Source organism: Carcharhinus amblyrhynchos, chromosome 19 (assembly GCF_965287045.1).
Source record: "Carcharhinus amblyrhynchos chromosome 19, sCarAmb.v2.hapA, whole genome shotgun sequence".
In the NCBI taxonomy this organism is placed as follows: Eukaryota; Metazoa; Chordata; class Chondrichthyes; order Carcharhiniformes; family Carcharhinidae; genus Carcharhinus; species Carcharhinus amblyrhynchos.
Window position 1 is genome coordinate 4,956,751 of NC_137342.1, and position 25,869 is coordinate 4,982,619.

The window sequence follows — 25,869 nt, forward strand, 5'->3', positions numbered from 1 at the left end:
GGGTTTGAAAATAGATAAGTCCCCTCTAAATAGATATTTTAAATAGTCCCCTCTAAATAGATATTTTAGAGGGTTTGAAAATAGATAAGTCCCCTGGTCCGGATGGGAGTTACCCTAGGATTCTCTGGGAGGCAAGAGAGGTGATTGTGGAGCCTCTGGCTCTGATCTTTAGGTCGTCGTTGGTCTCTGGTATAGTACCGGAAGATTGGAGGACAGCAAATGTTGTCCCATTGTTTAAGAAGGGGAGAAGAGACTTCCCTGCGAATTATAGACCGGTGAGTCTTACTTCTGTGGTGGGTAAGGTTTTGGAAAGGATTATTAGAGACAGGATTTATAGTTATTTGGAGAGTAATGAATTGATTAGAGACAGTCAGCATGGTTTTGTAGCGGGTAGGTCGTGCCTTACTAACCTTATCGAGTTCTTTGAGAAAGTGACCAAAGAGGTGGATAGGGGTAAGGCAGTTGACGTGGTGTATATGGATTTTAGTAAGGCGTTTGATAAGGTTCACCATGGTAGGCTTCTGCAGAAAATGCAGATGTATGGGATTGGGGGTGATCTAGGTAATTGGATCAGGAATTGGCTAGCAGATAGGAGACAGAGGGTGGTGGTTGATGGTAAATATTCGTCATGGAGTTCGGTTACGAGTGGTGTGCCTCAGGGATCTGTTTTGGGGCCACTGCTGTTTGTAATTTTTATTAATGATCTGGATGAGGGTATAGTTGGGTGGATCAGTAAGTTTGCTGATGACACCAAAGTCAGAGGTGTGGTAGATAGTGAGGAAGGATGTCATAGTTTGCAGGGTGACTTAGAAAGGTTGCAGAGCTGGGCCGCGAGGTGGCGGATGGAGTTTAATGTGGAGAAGTGTGAGGTAATTCATTTCGGTAGGAATAACAGATGTGTCGAGTATAGGGCAAACGGGAGGACTTTGAATAGTGTGGATGAACAGAGGGATCTAGGTGTGTGTGTACATAGATCCCTGAAAGTTGGCAATCAAGTAGGTAAGGTTGTTAAGAAGGCATACGGTGTCTTGGTGTTTATTGGTAGGGGGATTGAATTTAGGAGTCGCAGCGTTATGATGCAACTGTACACAACTCTGGTGCGGCCGCACTTGGAGTATTGTGTGCAGTTCTGGTCCCCACATTACAGGAAGGATGTAGAGGCTTTGGAGAGGGTGCAGAGGAGGTTTACCAGGATGTTGCCTGGTATGGAGGAGAGATCCTATGAGGAGAGACTGAGAGATTTGGGGTTGTTTTCGCTGGAAAGGCGGCGGCTAAGAGGGGACCTTATTGAAACATATAAGATGATTAGAGGTTTAGACAGGGTAGATAGTGATAGCCTTTTTCCTCGGATGGAGAAAGCTAGCACGAGGGGGCACGACTTTAAATTAAGGGGGGGTAGTTATAGGACTGATGTCAGGGGTAGGTTCTTTACCCAGAGGGTGGTGAGGGACTGGAATGCCCTGCCAGCTGCAGTTGTAAATGCGCCTAGTTTGGGGGCGTTTAAGAGATCTGTGGATAGGTTTATGGATGAAATGGGATTGGTTTAGATTAGTGGGTTAGTGTTTTTTTTTAAAAAGCTGGTCGGCGCAACATCGTGGGCCGAAGGGCCTGTTCTGCGCTGTAATGTTCTATGTTCTATGTATTGCACTTTGGAAGGACAAACCAAGGTAGAACATACAAGGTAAATGGTAGAACACTAAAGAATGCAGTAGAACAGAGGTATCTGGGAATACAGATACACAATTCCCTCAAAGTAGCATCACAGGTAGATAGGGTTGTAAAGAGTGCTTTTGGTATATTGGCCTTTATAAATCCAAGTATTGAGTAAAAGAGTTGGAATGTTATGGTGAGGTTGTATAAGACAGTGAGGCCAAATTTAGAGTATTGCGTGCAGTTTTAGTCACCTAATTACAGGAAGGATGTAAATAAGGTCGAAAGGGTGCAGAGAAGGTTTACAAGGATGTTGCCAGGACTTGAGAAACTGAGTTACAGAGAAAAAGGTTGAATAGGTTAGGACTTTATTCCCTGGAGTGTAGATGAATGAGGGGAGATTTGATAGCGGTGTATAAAATTATGATGGGTATACATAGGGTGAATGCAAGTAGGCTTTTTCACTGAGACTAGGGGAGAAAAAAAACTAGAGAACAAGGGGGGGATGTTTAAAGGGAATATTGGTGGGGGGGGGTGCTTCTTCAGAGTGGTGGGAGTGTGAATGAGCTGCCAGATGAAGTGGTAAATGTGGGCTCACTTTTAAGAAAAAAAATGGACAGATACATGGATGAGAGGGGTGTGGAGGGATATGGTCCAGGTGCAGGTCGGTGGGACTTGGCAGAAAAAAGTGGTTTGGCACAGACAAGGGCCAAAAGGCCTGTTTCTGTGCCGTAATGTTCCATGGTTCTATAACATCAATGCTCATCAGCAAGGATACATGACAAAATTAGGGTGATGGTTAAAGAGAATAGTGGAACAAGTCGATATCGTTTGACTCAGGTAAACAGTTAGAGTACTTCAGTGCAGAAGAGACCCTTCGCATTTGCACCAACAAATCAAAGGTCTGACCTGCCCACCTAATCCAATTTGCCAGCACTTGGCCCTTAGATAGCATTGAATGTTATGGCATGCCAAGTACTCATCCAGGTACTTTTTAAAATGTGTGAGGCATCTCACCTCCACCACTCTCCCAGGCAGTGCATTCCAGACTGTCACCATCCTCTGAATAAAAAAGGCTTTTTTCCCCAAATGCACCATTGAAAGCATTCTTTCTGGTTCTATCACAGTTTGGTACTCCTCCTGCTTGCTCCAAGACCACAAGGAACTACAAAAGGTCAAGAACGTAGCCCAATCCATAACACAAACCAACCTCCCATCCATTGACTCTCTACACTTCCCACTGTCTTGGCAAAGCAGCCAGCATAATTAAGGAACCCCCACACACGCCATTCTTTTCCCCAAAGGTGGTGGAAGAAAGATACAGAAGTCTGAGGTCATGTACCAACTGACTCAAGAACAGCTTCCTCCCTGCTGCTATCAAACTTTTGAATGGACTTCCCAAGCATTGAGTTGATCTTTCTCTACACCTAGCTATGATTAACACTACTACATTCTGCACTCTTGTTTTCTTCTCTATGAACGATATGTTTTGTCTGTATAACATGCAAGGAACAATACTTTTCACTGCATGTTAATACATGTTACAATAATAAATCAAATTAAAACCCCTCACTTAACTTGTATCCCCTCATAACTGACCCTTCAACTAAGGGGAATAGCTGTTCCCCACACACTATGAATGCCCCTCAATCAGCTTACCCTTCAGTCTTCTCTGCTCCAAAAAACAAACCCAAGCCTATCCAACCTCTCTTCCAAACTTAAACGTTCCATCCCAGGCAACATCCTGGTAAACCTCCTCTGCATCCCCTCCAGTGGGGTGTATTCATGTCCTTCCAACAATGTGGCAACCAGAACAGTGTTCCAGATGTGGACTCAAAATTCTATACAACTCCAACATGAGCTTTCTGCTTTTGTAATCTATACACTGATTGATAAGGAGAGTGTGCCATATGCCTTTTTCACCACTGTATTAACCTGCTTTACTGCCTTCAGAAAATCTATGGACAAACACGCCAAGGTCCTTTTGTTCTTTGGAACTTCCCAGTGTCAGACCTTTCATTGAATACTTCCTTGCCAAATTACTCCTTCCAAAGTATACCACCTCACTCTTTTGAAGGTTAAATTTCACCTGCCACTTATCTGCCCATTTGACCATGTCTTCTATATCTTCTTGTAACCCATGACACTAAACCTCATTGTTGTCAATCTTTGTGTCATCAGCGAGTTTACTGATTCTACCCCCACAGCCATCTATATCATTTATATACTGTGGTCCACCATTGGTCACCAGCCTCGAGCCATCTGTCATCACCCTCTGTCTCCTATTGCCAAGCCAATTACGTATCCACCTTTTCAGATCACCCTGTATCCCATGTGCAATAGCGTTAGATAATGCTTTTCTACTTCATTCACAGGGCGTGGGCTATGCTGGCTAGGCCAGCATTCATTGCTGAACCCCAATTGCCCTCGAGAAGGTGGTGGTGATGAATTGGCTTTTTGCAACTGTTGCAGTTTATGCGGTGGTGTAGGTACATCCAGCGTTGTTAGGGATGGAACTTGACCCAGTGACAGTAAAGGAACGGCAAAGTACTCCAAGGTCAGGATGGTAAGTGACTGGGAAGGGAACATCTAGGTGATGGTGTTCCCATGTGTCTGTTGCCTTTGCTCTTTTGATGGTTTGGAAAACGCTGTCTAAGGAGCCTGGATGAGTTCCTGCAGTGCATCTTGTAGATGGTATGCTGCTCATTGGTGGTGAAGGAATTAAAGTTTGTGGAAAGGATGTCAATCAAGTTGGCTGCTTTGTCAGAAAATCATAGAAACCCTACAGTGCAGAAAGAGGCCGGTCAGCCCATCAAGTTTGCACTGACCACAATCCCATCATCCCATGCATTTACCGTAGCTAGTGAATTGCAGGAAGATGGGAATGGCTAAAGCGGGGACAACACATGGTAGTGGTGATGAATATTTTTCAGATTAGCAGGCTAATGGGTGCCCTGTGATTCAACCTACACAAATAACAGACTCTCCACTTTGCTGACTACTCCCCTGTCTGGTCATACCCTAGCTATGACTAACACTACATTCTGCACTCTCCTCTGAACATTATGTTGTCTGTATAGCACACAAGAAACAATACTTTTACTGCATATTAATACATGTGACTATAATCAAATTGAATCTGTCTAAAATCTAACTCAACCTTGAATAAATTTGGTGACCCAGCCTCCACTGCTTTCTGGGGAAGAAAATTCCAGACTTGCAACCCTCAAACAAATTCTCCTCCATCTCAGGTCTTAAATAAGGGGAGGGTTCCTCCCCTACTTCTAGTCTTTCCTAGAAGTGGAAACCATCCTCCCAGTATCTACCCTATCAAGTCCCTTCATGACATTTGATATTTTAATCAGATCACCTCTTATTCTCCTAAACTCCAATGGTTCTAGGCCCAACTTTTTTTCACAAGCACCCAGTATTGGCTCAAGCAAATCTTCTTGCAACTGCTTCTAATACAATCGTACCTCTTTTCCCTCCAAAGGGAGTCCAAAACTGTACCATATTCCAGATGTGCTCTCAACAGTACAGCTGCAGTAAAAACATCTCCACTTTTCTATTCTCCTTGCAAATAAATGCCAATATTCCATTTGCCTTCCTAAATGCTTTCTGCAGCTGCATACTAACATTGTGATTCATGTACCAGGTCAGCCAGATTGCTCTGCAATCTATTTAAAAATTGTATACTGCCTTTCCATTCTTCCTGCCAAAAGGTGAGCAAGTTTGCATTTTTCCACATATACCATCTACCAAATTTTTGAAACTGTATTCCATAGAACCTTACAGTGCAGAAAGAGGCCCTTCAGCCCATCAAGTCTGCATCGACCACAATCCCACCCCAGCCCTATCCCTACGTATTACCACCCGCTAATCCCTCTAATCTAAACATTTTAGGACACTAAGGGGCAATTTTAGCGTGGCCAATCTACCTAACCTGCACATCTTTGGGCTGTGGGAGGAAACTGGAGCACCTGGAGGAAACCCACGCAGACACAAGGAGAAGGTGCAAACTCCACACAGACCTTTGCAGAACCTCTAGCTCCTCCTGACAACTTAGTGCTATCAGCAAATTTAACTACCATACCTTTCATTCCTTCATCCTAATCATTTTAAGAAATTGAAGCCCCAGTGCTGCCCCTTGTAGGGCTCAATTTGCTACAGCTTGGGATTCACCCGTTAGAATGTAACCAGTGACAACTTTGTATTGAATGTAATGTGACTAATGGGAACAAGATGCAAGGGTCAGCTGACCCAGTAAACCATGGAACCAATTACAGAGTGATGTAATAGCCAGCTGACCAGGGCAGACAACATGTCAGCTGACTACGTTGAATTGTGGAGTTTGGAGTGGCCCAGGGCAAGGCTCCAAGTTGAGTAATGATGTTTCTTTGATTTAAGTTGTTATATTTTCATTAGCTGCATTTATGAAGAATTCCTTCCGAAGAGACAATCCCTACTCTCTGGTTCCTGATGGTATGAATAAATGATGAGGAGTGACCTAATATGTTACCCTCTAACCATGTAACCATATCTGGTGTAGTAACTTTTGATGTGGCACCTTACCAAATGTCTTCTGGAAATCCAAGTACAGCACATCTACAGGTTCCCCATTATCCACCTTGGTTGTGACTGGCTTAAAATATCCAAAATAAATTGTTAAACACAAACTCACATGGACTCTGTCTGAGCAAATTATGATCTAAGAATCCTGCCTAATCTTAGACCCACTTAAGTAGGAGATCACAGTTTAAAAAATTTATTTAGTGTCACAAGTAGGCTTACATTAACACTAAAGTTACTGTGAAAATCTCCCAGTTGCCACACTCCAGTGCCTTTCAGGTATAGAGGGAGAATTTAGCATAGCCAATGCACCCAACCAGCACATCTTTCAGACAATGGGAGGAAACCCACACAGACATGGAGAATATGCAGACTCCGCACAGAAAAGATAGCGACCCAGGGTCTCTGGCACTATGAAGCAGCAGTGCTAACCACTGTGCTACAGTGCTGCCCCAAATGGTTAGAGAATGGGTAAATATGGTTTAAGAACCAAAATATTTTAGGGGAAAGGAACAAAAAGTCAAAATAAATGATGAATTTCCTATTGTAGCAAAGAAACAAGAAACAAGTAAAAGACACATGGAATTCTCTCTTACCCAGGTGCAAAAACAACGGTTAAGTCACATGGAGAATGCGATGTGCCATTCCTGGCTCTTTACTATAATGAGCTAGAAAGTGTCCTGGTGAAAGTACATTTCAGAAAGATAACGGCAAGAATGAGGTGCCCAAGGTAAAGGCTATAGTACTCAAACTAAAAACTGCAGGGAGATTTGAAAGCTGTTCCAAGTAATAGACAGTCAATGTGAACAATGAATTTCTTACTAGTAGATATTATGCTGAGGTCATGTCCTCAGGATAAGCAATAGATATTTAAAAATAAAAGATTAGAGGAGAGGTGTCATTTTAAAAATGACGTTAATGATCGAGGTTTCAACATTTATAAATTCAACCAGAATTGCTCAAAAGCAAAAAAAAACTCACCTCAAATATTCCCAGTAATCTTCCCAACTTTCCTTTCACACCAGCCTGCATATACACAAAAAAGTTGAAAATCCATGTCAGATTTCACAAACAAAATATTCTGAAAAAGGAAAAACAATTTAAGATGGTCACCAATTAAAACTGGAGTGCACTGTAGCTCTAAAACAGTTTTGTATAAGCAGTGGGAGTGATACTTTTGGCTCCACCCAAGTCACGTAGCCACATTAAATTTCTGGCTCCAATTTATTTAGATGACTTCAGGTTGGGTGGCACTGGATAACAGAAACAAGTCCTGGTATGAGTTATGGTAGGGAAACGGTCAGCAGTCTTGACGATCCACATGCCTGCTGGACACGCGTGTGACATTGGACAAGGACAGGGTAAAGTTTATCACCACCTATTTTAATCCATGAGAATACCAGGGAGCAAATCTTAAGGCACCTCAACACTGTAGAGCATCAATCAGCACTGCTGGGCCCTCCGGGATCTGACAACCATCCCAAATATCCTACTGATCAAAATGGCTCATTTTCATACAAGGAAACAGCAGTGCCTGTGCCTGAACTATACCAGCAACACTATATTGTATTATATTATATGAGGTTGTTTTCGTTAGAAAGAAGACAGCTAAGAGGGGACCTTATTGAAACATAAGATGATTAGAGGTTTAGATAGGGTGGACAGTGGTAGCCTTTTTCCTCAGATGGAGTGTAATGTTCTGTGTTCTAACACTTCCAATTTGCTTTGATCCCCAACCACCAGTGTGCGCAAGAAGAATTCCTTCCTTCCACAAACGAGAAATAGATATTCCATAGTCACCATCTTGAACATGGAATTTAAATGGGGGAGGTGATGGCCTAGTGGCATCATCATCATTAGACTATTAATCCAGAACTCAGCTAATGTTCTGGGGATCTGGGTTCAAATCCTGCCGCAGTAGATGTTGGAATTGGAATTCAAAATATCTGGAATTAAGAATCTACTGGTGGCCATGAAACTATTGTGGATTGCTGGAAAAACCCATCTGGTTCACAAATGCCTTTTAGGGAAAGAAATCTGCCATCCTTACCTGGACTGGCCTACATGTGACTCCAGAGCCACAGCATTGTGGTTGATTCTTAGACAACTAGGGATGGGCAATAAATGCTTATATCCCTCAAATGGAATTAAAAGCTCAGCCTTCATTCCCAGGCCCATGGGATATGGGGAAGAGGTGAGATTTGGGCATCAGCATGAACGTAATGAATGGGGGAAGCAGGTTTGAAAGGCCAAATGGCGATGTTGCATCTAATTAATAGCTGGCATGGAAGACTGAAAGGGAATACAGAACTGCCAATTCTCCCAAACAATCCAAAAAGTGAATGGGAACCTGAACATGTGCTTCACCCACCTTAAATCACCATCCCATCCACTGATATACAAGCACTCACTTCACCAAAGGGTACACTGACAAGTTATTTATTATCTACAGGCTGTACTGCAGAAACTCACCAAGGCTTCTTTCAATAACACTGTCCAACTACAAAACTCCTATCAACTGGAAGAACAAGGGCAGCAAGTATGTGGGCACACCATCACTCTCCCACACTCCCCTCCCAACAGCACTGTGGGAACACCTGCAGAACTGCAGTGGTTCAAGGTGATGGCCATCAACTCAAAAGGCTATTAGAGATAGGCCGTAAACGCTAGCACAACCCACATCAATAATGACGAGACGAAAGGAACATATTTCAGGCAGTGTGTAGGAGACAGCAACGTGACACGTTTGAAAAAGCAAGAGGAAAATGGTTAGTCTTGCTATTTTGATTCAGACTAAATATACACACACATCTAGTAGTCCTCACTTAAAACATTTCATACAAAGCAAATTGTGCACAATTATCCAACAAATATATTCTGCTCCTATTTCAAATAGCTCGAATACAGTGAAATCCTGTACACATGGTGTCAGATCTAAGCAAGTGCTGCATCCTGTAAGCTCCACCACCAGAGAACTGTTTGATGCAGCTAAAAATGTTGTGTCAACTGAGTAGATGATCATCAAAATACACACACTATTGTGTAAACACATTTGCCAGATATGTGAAGGCTTGTATTTTTGTTGCATTACATTTTGTTTTGATAAGCATCGATCTAGGATATACCAAAGGGGTTCTTACCTGACTTTCTTGCATTCCTTGTGTTTTCATTTCATCATAACCTTCCCAGAATTCAGGGTTACATTCTACTACACCGTACCAACACAGCCACTTTTATAGGCTTGCTTTAAACCCACTACTCTGCTGATTAAACCAAACTGCTTTGCACCAGTGTTAAATCTGCATCACTATCCAAATGAAATTAGACAAAAAGCTAATTCCAACACCACAGCTCAAATTTCTCTAGTCTTAAATGGGAAGGATCAGAGAGTGGAATCAGAGACTGCTGAGCTACATTACAATCCACTGAAAATGAGAGAGAACTGAACGTTTGATTTTAGTGATAATTTGGAGCCAAACCACCTACTTTGGTAGCTAAAAAGTTTTAGTTCTGCTTTCTGTACACAAAAATCTATGACTACCATCTTAGGGAGAATGTACCCCTGATGACAAAGAGCCTCTGGCCCTTATATGTGGAACAGTTTTAAAGTTATTAAGTCACCACCCTAAAGTTGCCACCCATGGACCAGTGACTCATTAAGAGGGTGGTGGCCATGTTGACATTGCCATCACCACCCTCCTGTTGTTGAAACTACTCTGCACTATAAACAGTATGACTATCAACAGGAATCCAGTTCTACAAGTAATCAAGTCTATTTAACTGCCGTCAATCAAACAGGACAATGGTAGAGGGCAAAACAAAAGAACGTGGTGGTCAATTGTATTCTGCTTTGCCACAAATTTACAAAGTCAGAAAAAGGTGTTTTTGGGCTACAGCAGCTACTAGCCAATTCGTTCAAAAAAAATCTTTTGTTCAAAATCAGTATCACTTTTAACCAGAAACATCTTTTTCTCCATATATGTCCTCTTGGCTTCTGCTCACTGCTGCTTAAAAAAAAGTTAGAACTGTCTGGGGGATCTGCAGTCTAATTCAGTTTTACAGTCTGATCTTCAGGGACATAGAAAGTTTAGGTATCACTTGGCTTTGAAGCTGTACCAGCACGTGCATACCCCAGCACAGTAGCATTACCATTGTGTCACAGATAGGGTTACGGTAAATATTTTGTTACTTTGCCCATGAGGCTTGGAGGTTATCACATGGAATCTGTCATCATAAAATTTGGAAAGGCAGCCATTTACCCATTACTACTCCCCTAGGAGAACATCCAAATACTTTGTTAAACAAGCTGCTCCTACTTTCTAACATACTGTGTTCTCGTTTCAAAGCTGGGTTTATTTCCATCTCCAGTCATCAGGAATCAAGCTTGATTTCTTCCCTGGAACTAGAGTTTCACCTCTTTTGTTCTCATGTCCATTTTCCAACGCAGAATGTCTTGTTTCTTTTGCAGTCTATGTTGCTCTCCCAAGCTCCTTTAAGTCACCCACCCTCAAAGTTAAAACTCTTTCACATTTAACTCCTCTATTTGATTCTTGGAAACTCAGTTCTATCAAATCTAACTTCCTTTATTAAAAAAACCTACTATTCTTGGTGAGCTCAAGTAACTCTCCTTCTCTTACTGAAGACAGCAGCACTGATAACTGCTTCCTTCAGATGAAATTTTAAACAGACTGTTTGTCCTCCTAGGTGGGCACCAAGAGATCCCAAGACGCCGTTGACACAGTAAGAAGTCTCAACACCTGGTAACAGTCCACTAGCTTTCGGAGCGCTCACTGCTCCTTTGTCAGATGTGTGGGATTTCAGTTCACAAACAGGGCATGTAAAGGCAAACTCAATTCACAAAATAATGGTTGGAATGCATGTCTTTACAGGTAATCAAGTCTTAAACAAGGTACAGACAACGAGAGTGGAGACAACATTAAAAGCACAGGTTAAAGAGATGTGTATTGTTTCCAGCCAGGACAGTGAGATTTTGCAAGCTCAAGCAAGTCATGGCAGTTACAGATAGTGACATGAACCCAAGATCCTGGTTGAGGCCATCACGTGTGCGGACTTGACTATCAATCTCTGCTCAGCAACTCTGCGTTGTGTGCCGTAAAGGCTGCTTTGGAGAACTTTCACCCAAAGATCAGGGGCCGAACATCCGTGACTGCTGGAATGTTCATCAACAGGAAGAGAACACTCTTGCCTGGCGATTGTCGAGCAGTGTTCATTCATCTGTTGTCGTAGCACCTACGTAGTCTTCCTAATGTACCGTGCCTCAGGATATCCTTTCCTGTAGTGTGTATCAGATAGACAAATGTTGGCCGAGTTGCAAGTGAATGACTGTGCCTAGTGGATGGTGTTCTCACGTGAAATGGCATCTATGTCAATAATCTGGCACATCTTGCAGAGGTTGTTGTGGCAGGTTGTGGTGTTATCACACCTCTCACTCCTCAACCACCTCTACAGTAAGCGCCACATCCAGGAAACCAAGATAAAGAGCATATTCTCAACTTGCACTCAGGACACAGACCAGTTGCGAAACTCTGCCAAGCAGACAGGACAAAGGAGCTATGCCATCTACATGCACACCAACAGGAAACTTGAGAAACTCAGCATCACCAGCAGCAGCAACCTAGCCTCCCTGGTACCACAGTAGTAAACAGTACCACTGCAGCAAGTCCACTGTCAACTTGTTGGATGACACACTTTAACCAAATGAAATCGAAGTTCTCAGCTGAGGGCTCAATTTCTGCCTCACCACTAAAATAGACCCCATCAGTCTCACAGCAGACAGGAGGAATTCATCAGGTGAAATGAGGCTACAGGAGTTCTCCCACAAATCCCAAGTGGCCAACAATTAACACAACAAGACAGCCAATGAACCAGAACAGCTGGCAGATCTGCAATGCAGCAAGGGTCAAAATTGAACTCCAGAAGGCCGCTGCCCTCAACTTGAGACGTATGCCCAAACCATGAGGAGATGCGTCAACGCCAGATTCATCAGTTGCATTCAAGACAGCCCTGAACATCACCCAAGCACAATGCATTGCCAGCCATGCCCTCAAGACCAACTGCAACATTGTCATCAAGCCAGCAAAGGAGGGGCCATCATACTGAACAGAACGGATTACTGCAAAGAAGCATACTGACAACTGAATGAGGAACACTACAGATGGTTACCTACAGATCTGACCAAAGAACACACTATCATTTAAAGAGAAACGTGGACAGGTACATGGTGTGGAGGGATATGGTCCAGGTGCAGGTCAGTGGGACTTTGCAGAAAAACAGTTCAGCACAAGGGCCAAAAGGCCTGTTTCTGTGCTGTAATGTTTTATGGTCAACTCAGACTGATTAAGACTTTTGATGCGGACCTTCGGAGCACCCTCCGTGCTCTTATCCCATGTACTCCCCTCGTTGGGGGATCTCTACTGCCTCCCGAAGATACCCAAGGCAAGACACACCCAGCTGTCCCATCCCATCAGGCAAATGGGACTCAGAGCCTTTTCAGTTACACCAAAGGCATCCTGAAACCCATTGTACAAAAGAACCTCTAGCTTTTGTCGCGACATTACAAACTTCATACGGAAACTCAGCACACATGGAGCAGTTGGACTAGAAGCACTCCTCGTTACAATGGATGTCTTGGCACTCTACACCAGCATCCCTCATGAGGATGGCATTGCTGCAACTGCTTCAGTGCACAGAGGACTGCAATCTCCAGATACAATTTTACAACTCATCTTCATCCTGGACCACACTGTCTTCACCTTCAACAACCAGTTCATCCAGACATACAACAGCCATGGGGACCAAATTCGCACCTGAATATGCTAACATCTTCATGCACTGATTTGAACAAGGCCTCTTCACCACACAGGACTTTCAACTAACGCTATACACAAGATACATCGATGACATTTTCTTCCTTTGGACTCATGGTAAGCAATCACTGAAACAACTATATGACGACATCAACAAGTTCCATCCCACCAGACTCACCATGGACTACTCTGGAATCAGTTGCATTCTTGGACACACACATCTCCATTAAGGACAGTCACCTCAGCACCTCACTGTACCGCAAGTCCACAGATAACCTCATGATGCTCCACTTCTCCAGCTTCCACCCTAAACACGTTAAAGAAGCCATCCCCTATGGACAAGCCCCGCATATACATAAGAACATAAGAAATAGGAGCAGGAGTAGGCCATCCAGCCCTTCGAGCCTGCCCCGCCATTCAATAAGATCATGGCTGATCTGTCGCTGCTCAGTTCCACTTTCCCGCCCTCTCCCCATAACCTTTAATCCCCTCTCCTATCAAAAACCCATCAACCCGCGTCTTAAAAATATTTAGCGAGGCAGCCTACACAGGATCTGCTCAGGTGAAGATCGCAACAGACACCTCCTGACATTGAAAGATGCCCTCATAAGAACAGGATATGGCACTCGACTCAACTGACGGTTCTGATGCGCCACAGCCAAAAACTGCACTGACCTCCTCAGCAGAGGAACAAGCATGGGACATGGTGCCATGTTTCCAGAACAGGAAAGCTACGATATCTTCTCCAGAGCCTTCAATATATCATCCATGAAGATGACCAAGGCCCTCCCCACCCCCACTTCTTGCCTTCAAACAACTGCACAACCTCAAACAGACCATTGTCCACAGCAAACTACCTGACTTCAGGTGAACACAGTGACCACAATACCACACAACCTTGCCACAGCAACCTCTGGAAGATGTGCCAGATCATCAACATGGATGCCATCATCTCGTGAGAACACCATCCATCAGGTACATGGTGAACACACTTGCAAACATCGTCTACCTGATATGTTGCATGAGAGAATGTCCCAAAGCATGGTATATTGGGGAGACCGTGCAGATGCTACAATAACGTATGAACAAACACTGTTCGACAATCACCAGGCAAGAGAGTTCTCTTCCTGTTGGCGAGCACTTCAGCGGTCACGGATATTAGGCTTCTGATCTTTGGGTAAGTGTTCTCCAAGGCAACCTTCACAGCACAGAGTTGCTGAGCAGAGACTGATAGCCAGGTTCTGCACACTAGGACGGCCTCAACAGGAATCTTGGGTTCATGTCACACTAATTGTAACCCCCATGAATTACCTGGGTTTGTAACATCTCACTTACTGTCCAGTCTGGAGACAATACACATCTCTTTAACCCATGCTTAATGCTATCTCCGCTCACATTGTCTGCACCTTTAAGACTTGAATAGCTGTAAAGACTTGCATTGTAGTCAGTTTTCTGTAAACTGAGTATGTGTCTTTACATGCTCTGTTTGTGATCAGAACTCCCCACTCACCTGATGGGGAAAGCCTCAAAAGCTAGTGGCGTTTGCTACCAAATAAACCTGTTGGACTTTAACCTGGTGTTGAGACTTCTTACTGTATTTACCCCAGTCCAACACTGGCATCTCCACATCATGACTGTTTTGACAAACAGGGAAATTCACCTTGGTGGCCTGGTTAACATTAAGGCTACCCAGTCAGTGTGATCGTGACATTTGTGGAACCTTTATGTGCACAATTTGGCTGCTACATTTCCTAGATCAGATGTTTTGAGACTGCGAAGACACAGAAAGACAATATACAAATAAATCTTCTTTCTACTTTAGACTAAAGTTTGACTTCAAGTATTTAAAATAGCAGAATTTACCATTGAGGTATGCAGAGAATTCCAGGATCCGAGTGTCATTGGTTAGACCAGCATTTAGTATCCATCAATAATTGCCTACAAGAAGGTGAAGTTGAGCTGCCTTCATGAACCACTGCAGTTCATGTGGTGTATGCACACTGTTGAGGGAGGAAGCTCCAGGATTTTTATCCAGTGACAGTGAAGAAATGGAGAGATTTGGTTCCAAGCTGGCTTAGAGGGGAAGTTGCAAGAGGTTTTCCCATGCTGTCCTTGCCCTTCTAGCTTCAAGAGTTTGCAGGTTTTTGAGATGCTGTTAAAGCAGCCTTGGTGAGTTGCTACCGTGCATCTTGTAGATTGTGATCCAGCAACAACGAACGTACTTCAATACAGTTCTAAGTCAGGATGCTGGCCAGCAAGACAGATTCTCATCTTGAGGCTTCCTTATATCCAATTGTAACTGACTATGCAAACTGATAACTGACAAATAGAAAAAAGGTGGTAGGTTCTTTGATCTGGTGTTAAGTTATAGTAAAGCATTTCAACTGCTGAGGCACTTCAACTGTCAGACTGGAGGAATGCACCACTTTTGTTTGCGTTGAAGATCTAGCAATCTTCAAAGCAGATGAATTGGATGATTACAACACCAGAGACCATGCATTTTTAATTGGAATTTGCACTTTGGTAGCAATTTACCTTCTTCACCCAGAGTGGAACTCTGTGTAGCTGAGGTGAATAGTATTTTAAAAGGGAGAGTGAAGGGAAGAGTAGGGATATGCTAATAGGGCAAGATGAAATAATGACGTAAATGTGGCAGAGGTCCACATGAGGTAGAGCAGTTGGATTGAAATAGTGCATTTCTGTGCTGCAACTTGTAAAGAACATAGTACTTTTCACCAGTTTGTCATCAGTACATCTTGTCTCTTCCACAAAAGATGCCATCAATCTCTAACAGCCATTGCATTTTAATATTAAAACAATGACCAATGCTCCTGTCCAAATCGATCCTTCAAAGTCTGCAAGTACACATTCTTCCTCCTGATACTAAGCTTGTACCCTCTCCTACTCATTCTCTCTAAACAAAGACACTCCTTGCCTCCCTCAGTTTTTTGACCTATTCTCAGGATTTTGAAACTTGCATAATCACAAATTACTGATGCATATCTTCCTCATTCCTTTCAATCATGGAGGTAACAGCAGCAGTTTGCTTCTGAATTTTGTATATTCAATTTAAAATCTTAAACTCCAAGTGTGAATTAATTATATATCTGGCAAATTTATACAAGCTGTAAAATACTTGAGATCATAGACACACTTTTTCAGTTTTCTGGAAAAAGGTAACAGAAATTCTGCAGTAGATTTCAATCAAATTTACACGTTTCTAATTTCTAAGAAGCAAAAGTGCCCACAGTTGAAACAATGCTAAGCCACTGTTGCACCACAGTAGTTTCCCCACATCAAGAAGCCCAAAGGTCAGAATTCTCCTGATTAAAAAGTTGCCTCATCAGCTTCCAAAAGCTCCACTGTGGTAGGAAAGACAGGAGATCCGAGCTCAGCACAGAAATAATTCAACCCAATGCATAGTATACATTTACTAGTTACCCTCACAAAAGTTAACATTGTATTAATCTCAACACACTCAAACACTGGTGGTATGGGTGGAATGTGCCGCAGAAAGATTTTAGCAAACAAATACCATGTACTTTCGGGATCTGTTTAGCTAAGTTGGTTGAATGGCTGGTTTGTGACATGCAGTGATGTGAACAGTGTTCAATTCCCATATTAGCTGAGGTTATTGAGGAGAGCCCCACCTTCGCAACCTTGCCCCTGACCAGGGGCGTGGTGACCCTCAGGTTGAATCTCCATCAGTCAGCTCTCTCTCTCAAAAAAAAGGGAGAGCATTCTATGGTAGCTTTCATTCCTATAACCCTCAGAATGGCATCTGCTGAAAGATAAGATTTTGAATTTGCTGTGTGTGGCAGGCCAGATGGACAGCTGACAGATTTCACTGGACGGAGAACTCAAGGCCCAGCCTGAAGCATACCAGCAGCAAATTTAAAGATCTTGATTCAGTTTTGACATTGGGTTTTGAATTATTCAGTGGATTAATCACAGCATTAAGCAAAAGCTCAACTCAGCCATGGCATCCATCCTGACAGGTGTCAAGAACTTGTCAAAGCAAATCAGAGAAAGACAAAAATAACTGGCTGGCGAGGCTCATCTAGTGGGTAGTGAAATACCCATCACAGCCACTGATCAGATAGATAGTGGAACAGGGGAATAAACCTACAAATAATAGTGCCAATTTACAGCTCATTTGTTTAAAAAGGGGTGGATTATTGCTGTACATTTTAGCTTGTAGAGACAATACATGTGGAACACAGGAGGATATGTTGCAATAATACAAGAAGCCAAAGTGCTAGCATCATAATGTGTTCAAAGTGTAGATTAAAAAGAGAGATCTACCAAAGAAAGTGGTAATGTGAGACAGATAAATTTATGGGATTATGGACCAACCTCTTCATAAACTTCCCTCACTGCTGCACTACCAGGCTCCTCATCAGGCTCCATCCCTCCACCTGGCACAATCCATTGGTCTGGATGACGACTACTACTGACTAGGAGCACCTGGGAGGAAGGAAAACAAAGATTTTAACCACACGCTCAGTTACAAGTTTCAGTCCTCTACACACAAAAAGGGCTCTTTTCAGAATCCTGGTTACTCCAAAAGCACAAATAAATTGTTTGAACTCTACACTCGATGCCCAGTTTCCATAAGATGCCATTTCTAAACTAGTTTGGCAGGGGGAGGGGGCCCAGACTGTTAGCAAAATAAGGACACAGTATAACAGAAAAGCAAAATCAGATCAGAGTGAATACAGCGGTAGTAAGTTTCAAGGGAGTAAGACAAGGCTGGAGGGTCTTTTTTCTAATGCCAGCAGTATTAAGGGCAAAACAGATGAGTTAAGGGTGAGGATTGACATGTGTAATTATGATATAATAGGCACCGATTTGGTTGACTGACGGGCAGAATTGGCAGCTCAACATCCCAGGATACAGAATCTGCAGACAAGTCAGAGGAGGGTGTTAAACAGGAGGGGGCAGTTACTGCAGAAAGGAGAGATGTCTTGGAGGGAGCAAGCTTTGTGGGTAGAGCTTAGGAATTAAAAAAAAAGGACAGCTATGTTGCTAGGTGTTTATTATAGACAGCCCAATAGTCAGTAGGAAATTGAAGGTCAAAAATTTGAAGGTGTAAAATTGTAAGAGGGTAATTATATTGGGCAATTTCAACTTTCCCAACATTAATTGGGATAGCCATCATGTTAAGGGTTTAGAAGTGGCGTTCTCAAAAACGTACATAGTAAAACTTAGGTCAGTGTGCAGTGTGTAGAGGATCCAACAAGGGATGGTGCAGTGTTGGACCCAATTCTGGGGAATGAAGCCAGATGTGTGGTTGATGTGTTGGTGGAGGAGCATTTGGGTGACAGTAACCAAAACATGGTTCAATTCAAAATGCATTATGGACAAAGAAATAGTTAAATTGCAGAAAAAGGTTTTGGACTGGGGGAAAGTAGTTTTTAAACAAAATAAGGCAGGATCTGGCCAGGGTAGACTGGAACAAGTTACTCACGGGGAAAGTTGCAGAAGAGCAGTGTGGGATGTTGAAGAAGCAGGAGGGTATAGGTCCAACATGTTCCTTCTAGGATAATAGGGAGATGCAACAAACCCTTGGAGCCATGGATGACCAGAGACATTCAAGATACAATGAGAAAGGAAAAAGAGAGGCTTTAAGTATAAGGGAGTAAGTCTGCAGAACATTAGTGGAGTACAGAAAGTGCAAGATGGAACTTAAGAAAACAATTAGGAGAGCAAAGGGGAGATATGAGAAAGCTCTGGTAAAAGCTAAAAAGGGAAAATCCTAAAAATATTCAGAAGTGTATGGAAAGGATAACCAGAGAAAGAGTAGGGCCCATTAGTGACCAAAGGGGAAATTTGTGGGTGGGGCAGAGGACATTGGTTGGGCATTAACTGAATATTATTTCATATCTCTCTCACCCACAAGAATGAGGCAGTAGTTATGGAATTCAGAGAATGAGGTCCAAGAGCAAATTGACATTAGGTGAACAAGTGGACAAATCCCCTGATCCAAATGAATTGCATCCCAGGTTGTTGTGGGAGACGAGGGAGGAAATTGCAGGGTCTCTGACCCAAATTTTTAATTCCTCTCGGGCCACTGGGGTAGGTGCTGAGGACTGGGGAGCAGCTAATCTGGTCCTACTATTTAGAAAGGTTGTAGAGACAAGCCATGGAATTACAGATCAGCGAGTTTCATGTCTGTTGTTAGGAAACTACTGGAGAACATTCTGAAGGAGAGAATCCATCTTCATTTGGAGAGGCAAGCTTTGATCAGAGATAGTTAGCATGGTTTTGTCAAGGGAGAACATGCCTAACAAATCTGATTGAATTTTTTGAGCATGTAACCAAGTGTGTGGCTGAGGGTAGTGATGTAGTTTACATGGATTTCAGCAACGCTTCTGGCAAAACTCCACACGGGAAACTTAAGGCAAATGGTGGATTCACGATTGGCTTAAAATGGTAGGAGACAGAGGGTGGTGAAGACGGTTGCTTCAGTGACTGAAGGCTATTGGCGTACCACAGGGATCTGTGCTGGGCCCTATTTATATAAGTGACATAGATGACACTGAGGAGAGTAGGATCACTAAGTTTGCCTGGGTGGTTAACACTGAGGTTGAGTGTCTTGGGTTACAGGAAGATATAGATGAGATGGTCAAGTGGGCAGATAAGTGGCAGATGCAATTTAACCCCGAAAAATGTGAGGTGATATACTTTGGTGTGTTTACCCATAGATCTCCAAAGGCAGAAAGGCAAGTTCACCAAAGGATGGTGAAAAAGGCATATGGCAAACTCGCATTTATCAAAAGATGGATAGATTACAAAAACAGAGAGAGGTCACGGAGATGTATAGAATTTTGGCGAGGCAATACCTGAAGTGTTGCGTGCAGTTCTGGTTGCCGCATTATAGGAAGGATGTGATTACACTGGAAAGGGTGCAGAAGAGGTTCACCAGGAAGCTGCCTGGGATGGAACATTTAAGTTACGAAGTGAGGTTAGATAGGCTTGGGTTGTTTTCATTGAAGCACAGAAGGCTGGGGGCTGATCAAGGCGCATCGTTTTTGAGCAGCATGGAGACAGGGTGGATAAGGAGCAGCAATTCCCCTTAGTTGAAGGGTCAGTTACGAGGGGACATGAGGTGAGGGATGAGGGGGGATTTGGGGAATAAGTACCCAGAGGTTGAAATGGGCTAGAATGAACTGCCTGGAGGGTGCAGGAAGTGGAATGTCTCGCCTTTAAAAAAAAGTTTCTGGACAAGTGCTTAGCATGTCATAACATTCATGGCTATGGGCAAAGTGCTGGTAAGTGGGATCAGGTGGGTGGGTCAGGCAGGACCTTTCATACATCAGTGCAGACTTGATGGGCCAAAGAGCCTCTTCTGCACTGTAGTATTGCAATTCTGCAAACTATTGTGTCCCAGCACAAGCTTGCAACTGATCCTAAATTTGCAAGCAAGTTGCACTCAGTTATCCAGCACATGAAACAAAAAGTTTTAAAGCAGAGGCACTTAATGAACGCAAATTTTGATCATTTCAATTCAGCCCAGATTATTGGGCAACATGGTGACAGCGGTTAATGTTGCTGCCTCTCAGCACCAGGGACCTAGGTTACAATTCCAGCCTTGGGCGACTGTATGGAGTTGGCATATTCTCCATGTTTGTGTGGGTTTCCCTGAGCGTGCCCTGGCTTCTTGTGTGGCAGAGTGTTAGCACTGCTGCCTCAGTGCTGGCGACCAGGATTGGGTCACTGTCTACACATTCTCCTTCTCTACAAGGGTTTCCTCCAGGTGCTTCAGTTTCCTCCTATGGTCCGAAAGACCGTTAGGTACGTTGGCCCAACAAGTGCTGGAGTATGGCGACTCGGGGAATAACTTCACTGCAGTGTTATGCAAGTCTACTTGTGACATTGATAAACTTTAAAACAGTTCAAAGATGTACAAATTAGGTGGATTGGCCATGGTGGAGCTAGGGCAGGAAATGGGGCCTAGGCATGGTGCTATTTCAGAGGGTTGGTGCAGATTCAATGGGCTGAATAGCCTCCTCTTAGTGGGGATTCTGGAGTCTAGTGCAGATGAAGTTTTAATTAATAGCACAGAGGGGCCAAGAATGGAAGTTTGTTTATAAGGCCTGCATTCTCATCGCCTTGTTTCAATGTGGATGACCGACAATCAGCAAGAAAAGCTCAATTTCCATCTTTGTTGTCTCTGGCACATGGATATACACTGCCAGAACAAAACAAACATGAATGCAGAAGAGCCCTTAAGTTTGTTGGCACTGAACCAGAGGCTCCATTAGTTCAGACATGTTTGCAGGATGGAAGACAGTCTCAGCTAAGGACTTTCTGGATGAGGTAACCATAACCAGTTGCCTGGTGTGATGCCAAAGCACCATTTGGGCATCTGCTACATGATGGCCATTGATTAATACATCTGGCAGCAGTCACTAGTGCAGAGGAAAACACCATGTCTCCTATGGGCAAGTGTGCACCACCACAGTAGAGGCTACAACAGACCAGTCAATTGGTAGTTTCATGTGGCACTCATCTCAAGGATTGTCTTCAGCCTTTTGCAGTGAAGTGTGTAAGTGACCCCACCTGAAATCAACTTATTTGCTGCATGTCCATCATCATTCACTGATGGAGGAACACCAGATGTTTTCCAGGGGGAAAACAGAAGGAGACTGTCTTTACCAAATTCTGGATCTGCAGAGGCAGATGGGTAGCAGATATGAAAAAAAACTGCACTGATACACAAAGTTCTTCTGGAGTTGAGACAGGACATGTTACAAGAACATAGGGAGCCTTGTATACCTAAACACAGAATGCTTAATGCATTACAAGATACTGCACCAGTAACAAACAAACAAACAAACAAACAAACAAACATTCTTAGTTCCATCAGGGATCAAGTACATTTTTACAAACAATTATTGGCTTTATGTTCACATCAGCTGAAAAGCCTTTCAACTGCAGCACTAATGAGCCTAGTGAGCACTGTCACCACCCACAGTGGAGGCAAAAAAAACAAATACACGAGATAGGAGACTACTTCATAACTCCTCAAACTCATTTGACACTACTGCTAAACTTTGCAGAATTGTCTTTAAATTTTTCCTTGAGTTTGAGTTTATTTATTCACGTCACAAGTAGGCTTACATTAATGCTGCAATGAAGCTACTGTGAAAGTCCTCTGGTCACCACACTCCAATGCCTGTTTGGGTACACTGAGGGAAAATTTAGCATGGCCAATTTACCTAAACAGCACGTCTTCTTGGACTGTAGGAAACCAGAGCACTTGGAGAAAACCCATGAAAACATGGGAAGAACATGCAGACTCCACACAGACAGTGACCCAAAGCTGGGAATTGAACCCAAGTCCCTGGCATTGTGAAGCATTGCTAACTACTATGCAAATGGAGAAATACTAATTTGTTAGAATTGTACTGACAGCCTAATTCCCTCTCCCAATAATTACTCTGTAGTAACAATTTACACAGCACTAACTGAAATATCTCAAGGTGCTTTGCAAAATGTGAAACTGAACAATGCAAAATTTTAGGAGAGATTTGGGAAAGCAAGGGCTGGATCCAACTAGAAGCTGAGTTTGAGAAAATATTTGGAAACGGACAGAGATTTAGCATGATGAACGTGTTCAAGAGAATTCTAAAATACGCTGGTATGATTTGCAGCTGAAGGTTGTTCCATTGATTGAGTAGACTTGGTTGGCAGCTGGCACACAAGTGTGGACTTAAAGCTGGGGGAACGCAATGTTTCTGGAAAGCCATAAAAAAAGTGATTTAAAACCAATGCCAAGATTTTGAAATGAATGGTCAAAGATAGGCATAGAGATGGTGAACAAGACATGGTTCTGGGTGAAGGAGTTCAGGAAGAAAAAAAATGTTGGATGAAAGATTTTGTGCTAATTATCAAGTCTGAAATGAGACCTTGTATTGCAGTTCCATAATGTTTGCAAGGGCTAGTCTTTGATATGCTAACAATATAGGATTCATCAGCCAATAGCACTGTGGAATAGAAGGCCAACCCAATTCTTAGAGGCAAAAATCACAGCAGCTGTGGAATGAAATTAAGATATAACTCAAGTACTAAATTATGCAAAATTCTAGGATATCTAGGATATTTAGACTAAAATCATGAATAGGTCACTGAGACAGTGGGACGACGGCGCGGGCTCGTTGGGCCGAAGGGCCTGTTTCCCGTGCTGTGTTGTTCTTTGTTATCTATGGTTGGAGTGCTGGGGCAGAGAAAAATAATAGTGAGGGCAAACTTACGAGATCATTTTCTTGGCAGGAAAGTGAAACAGAACATTCTAAAATGAAAGTCAGCATACAAACACACAGATGGCCACTCGAGCCTGCTTCATTCAATAAGATCACGACTGAGCTAATTTTAAACCTCGACTTCACTTGCCTGTCTACCCTACCCCTGATAAACCTTTAATTCTTGCTTATTAAGGATCTAACCACTTCTGCCTTAAGCATATTCAAAGACGTGGCCTCAGTTACGGTGAGGAAGAGAATTCTGAAGTTTCACAACTCAATGTTCTGTCACTTTGGTCCTAAACGAGTGGCTCATTTTTAAACGTCGAGCCCGAGTTTGAGAGTCTCCCACAAAAGGGGACATACTTTCCATATCCACCCTATCACGATCTTGTGTTTGAATCAAAGCAAAAATGTGTTGAAAATACCTTGCAAAAGGTGGCTCAGTAGTGCTTAGCACTGCTGCTGCTGCAGTGCCAGGGAACTGGGTTTGATTCCCAGCTTGGGTCACTGTGTGGAGTTTGCACATTCTCCTGGTGTCTGTGTGGGTTTCCTCCAGTTGCCTCCCACACAGTAGGAAAGATGTGCTGGTTCAGTGCATCGACCTGGACAGGCATCGGAGTGCAGCAACTAGTGGAATTTCATAGCAATTTCATTGCACTATTCATGTAAGCCTTATGTGACTGACAAATATTTTTCAAGGTATACCCATTTCACAGGGATACAGGAAGAGTAATTTGAACCCACAGTACTTATTCCTCAGATTCATCGATAGGCCATCGAGTCCATTCCACATGTGCCTGCTCTTTGGCAGAACTATCCATTTAGTACCCGCCCCCCGTCACTACTCTTTCAATACCCTGCGAGTAATTCCCCTTCAAGTATTTCGTGCAATCTCTTTTCAAAGTACTACTGAAACTGCTTCCAACAGGTTTTAAGACAGTGCATTTCAGATCACAACTTCAGGAATAAGAAAAACGTTCTCACACATCTCCCAGGTTCTCTTACTAGTTACACTGTGACCTTTTACGACAAAGTTTCACATTTAACCTTCCCTGAATAACTCCAGCCTTTCTAGTCTTCCTACACTAGGTGTATTATCAGCCATGGTTCAGCTGGCAGCACAGTCACGAGGTTCAGTGTTCAAGTCCCATTCCAGGGCTTGGGCACATGGAGAGGATGGCACCCCAATGCAGTGCTTAGAAGTACTGCACTGTCTTTCAGAGATGCTAAATCAACGGTCCCCTTTGTCTGCTCAGGTGGATGTAAAAAATCCCATGCCACATTAAGTTTTACATCTCCAAACTTCAAAATTGTGCCAAATACAAGTTCGCAGGTCATTAATGTTTATTAACGTATCCGAATACCAACATTTGAGAGTCAGACATGATGCCATTAACAAATCCATACTGGCTTCAATTAGCTCTTACTTCTCCAAATAATAGTTAACGTTGTCCTAAATTAATGTATCCAAGATATTCAAATTGTAGGATTCTGCTCATTAAAGGAAACAATGATTCAAAAGTCAGATCAAGCTCAAGATGGGAAGCAACGTCTCATGTCATCAGCTTTGATTTTGTCTCATGAGGACTATGAATTGGATTCAATTTGAATTTTGGAGGAAGCAATGAATAGATCTGATCTGGATTTGCCCAGTCCATTGAGAATTGGCTTTGTAAGAGTGGAGAAAAAATGCAAATGCTCCATCCCACAGGCCTCTGGCACAACCAAAAAGATGATTTAAAAATTGTGGTCCAAGCCTCTGCAATTTCTACCCTTCTCTCAGTAGTCTCAAGATGCAAAATGCCAACCTCAAATATCCTGTGATTTTTAATCTTGTCTAATATCATTTCTGCTGCCTCCTATGATGCTATATTGATAATTGTAGTCTTTTCTCTAATGGAAATGCATTACTTTACTATTACCATATTAATCTGGATCACAAATCATCATGAGCTGTGGAGAAGCTATGCCTGAAATGCAAAGGTTATTCAATGAGCAGATTCTAAGCTTGTATCAGACTTCTGCTGCCATCACCATTACAAGAGCCCTTATCATATCACCAGTCCTGGTGGCTCGAGTCTTTTGCACCTGGAATTGAAGTCATTAAAATCAAATTAAATAGTCATTAACTTCAGGTTTATGTTAAGGGGCTGAAGTTTAGTGGAGGGCAAGCCCCTGTCTACCTCAATTGGGACAAAGTAGAAATAGTCGAGAGCTTCAAGTTTTTAGGTGTCCAGATCACTAACAACCTGTCCTTGTTTACACACACACACACACACACACACACACACACACACACACACACACACACACACACACACACCTATAGTTAACAAAGTAGAGGTGTTGGTGGGCTTTCTTAGGAGACTAAGGAAATTTGGCGCGTCCGCTACAACTTCTACAGAAGGCACTCTTTCTGGTTGCATCAAAGCTTGGTATGGCTCCTGCTCTGTCCAAAACTACAAAAGGTCATGAAATGAAGTCCATTCCATCACACAAACCAGCCTCCCATCCTCTGCCTACACTTCCCACTGCTTCAAGAAAGCAGCCAGCATAATTAAGGACCCCACACA

At 43.0% G+C, this 25,869-nt stretch overlaps 1 protein-coding gene across 1 annotated transcript in view; it reads right to left on the minus strand.

The window, feature by feature from the left end:
• LOC145355279 (diphosphoinositol polyphosphate phosphohydrolase 2-like) overlaps positions 1-25,869 on the minus strand; it is an 81,103-nt gene that overhangs the window by 15,578 nt on the left and 39,656 nt on the right. Inside the window, exons 2-3 of the mRNA XM_080207174.1 lie at positions 17,403-17,513; positions 7,201-7,245 (exon numbers count right to left, since the gene is read on the minus strand). Of these exons, the coding sequence (XP_080063300.1) occupies positions 7,201-7,245; positions 17,403-17,513 (156 nt within the window). The remainder of the gene's footprint in view (positions 1-7,200; positions 7,246-17,402; positions 17,514-25,869) is intronic.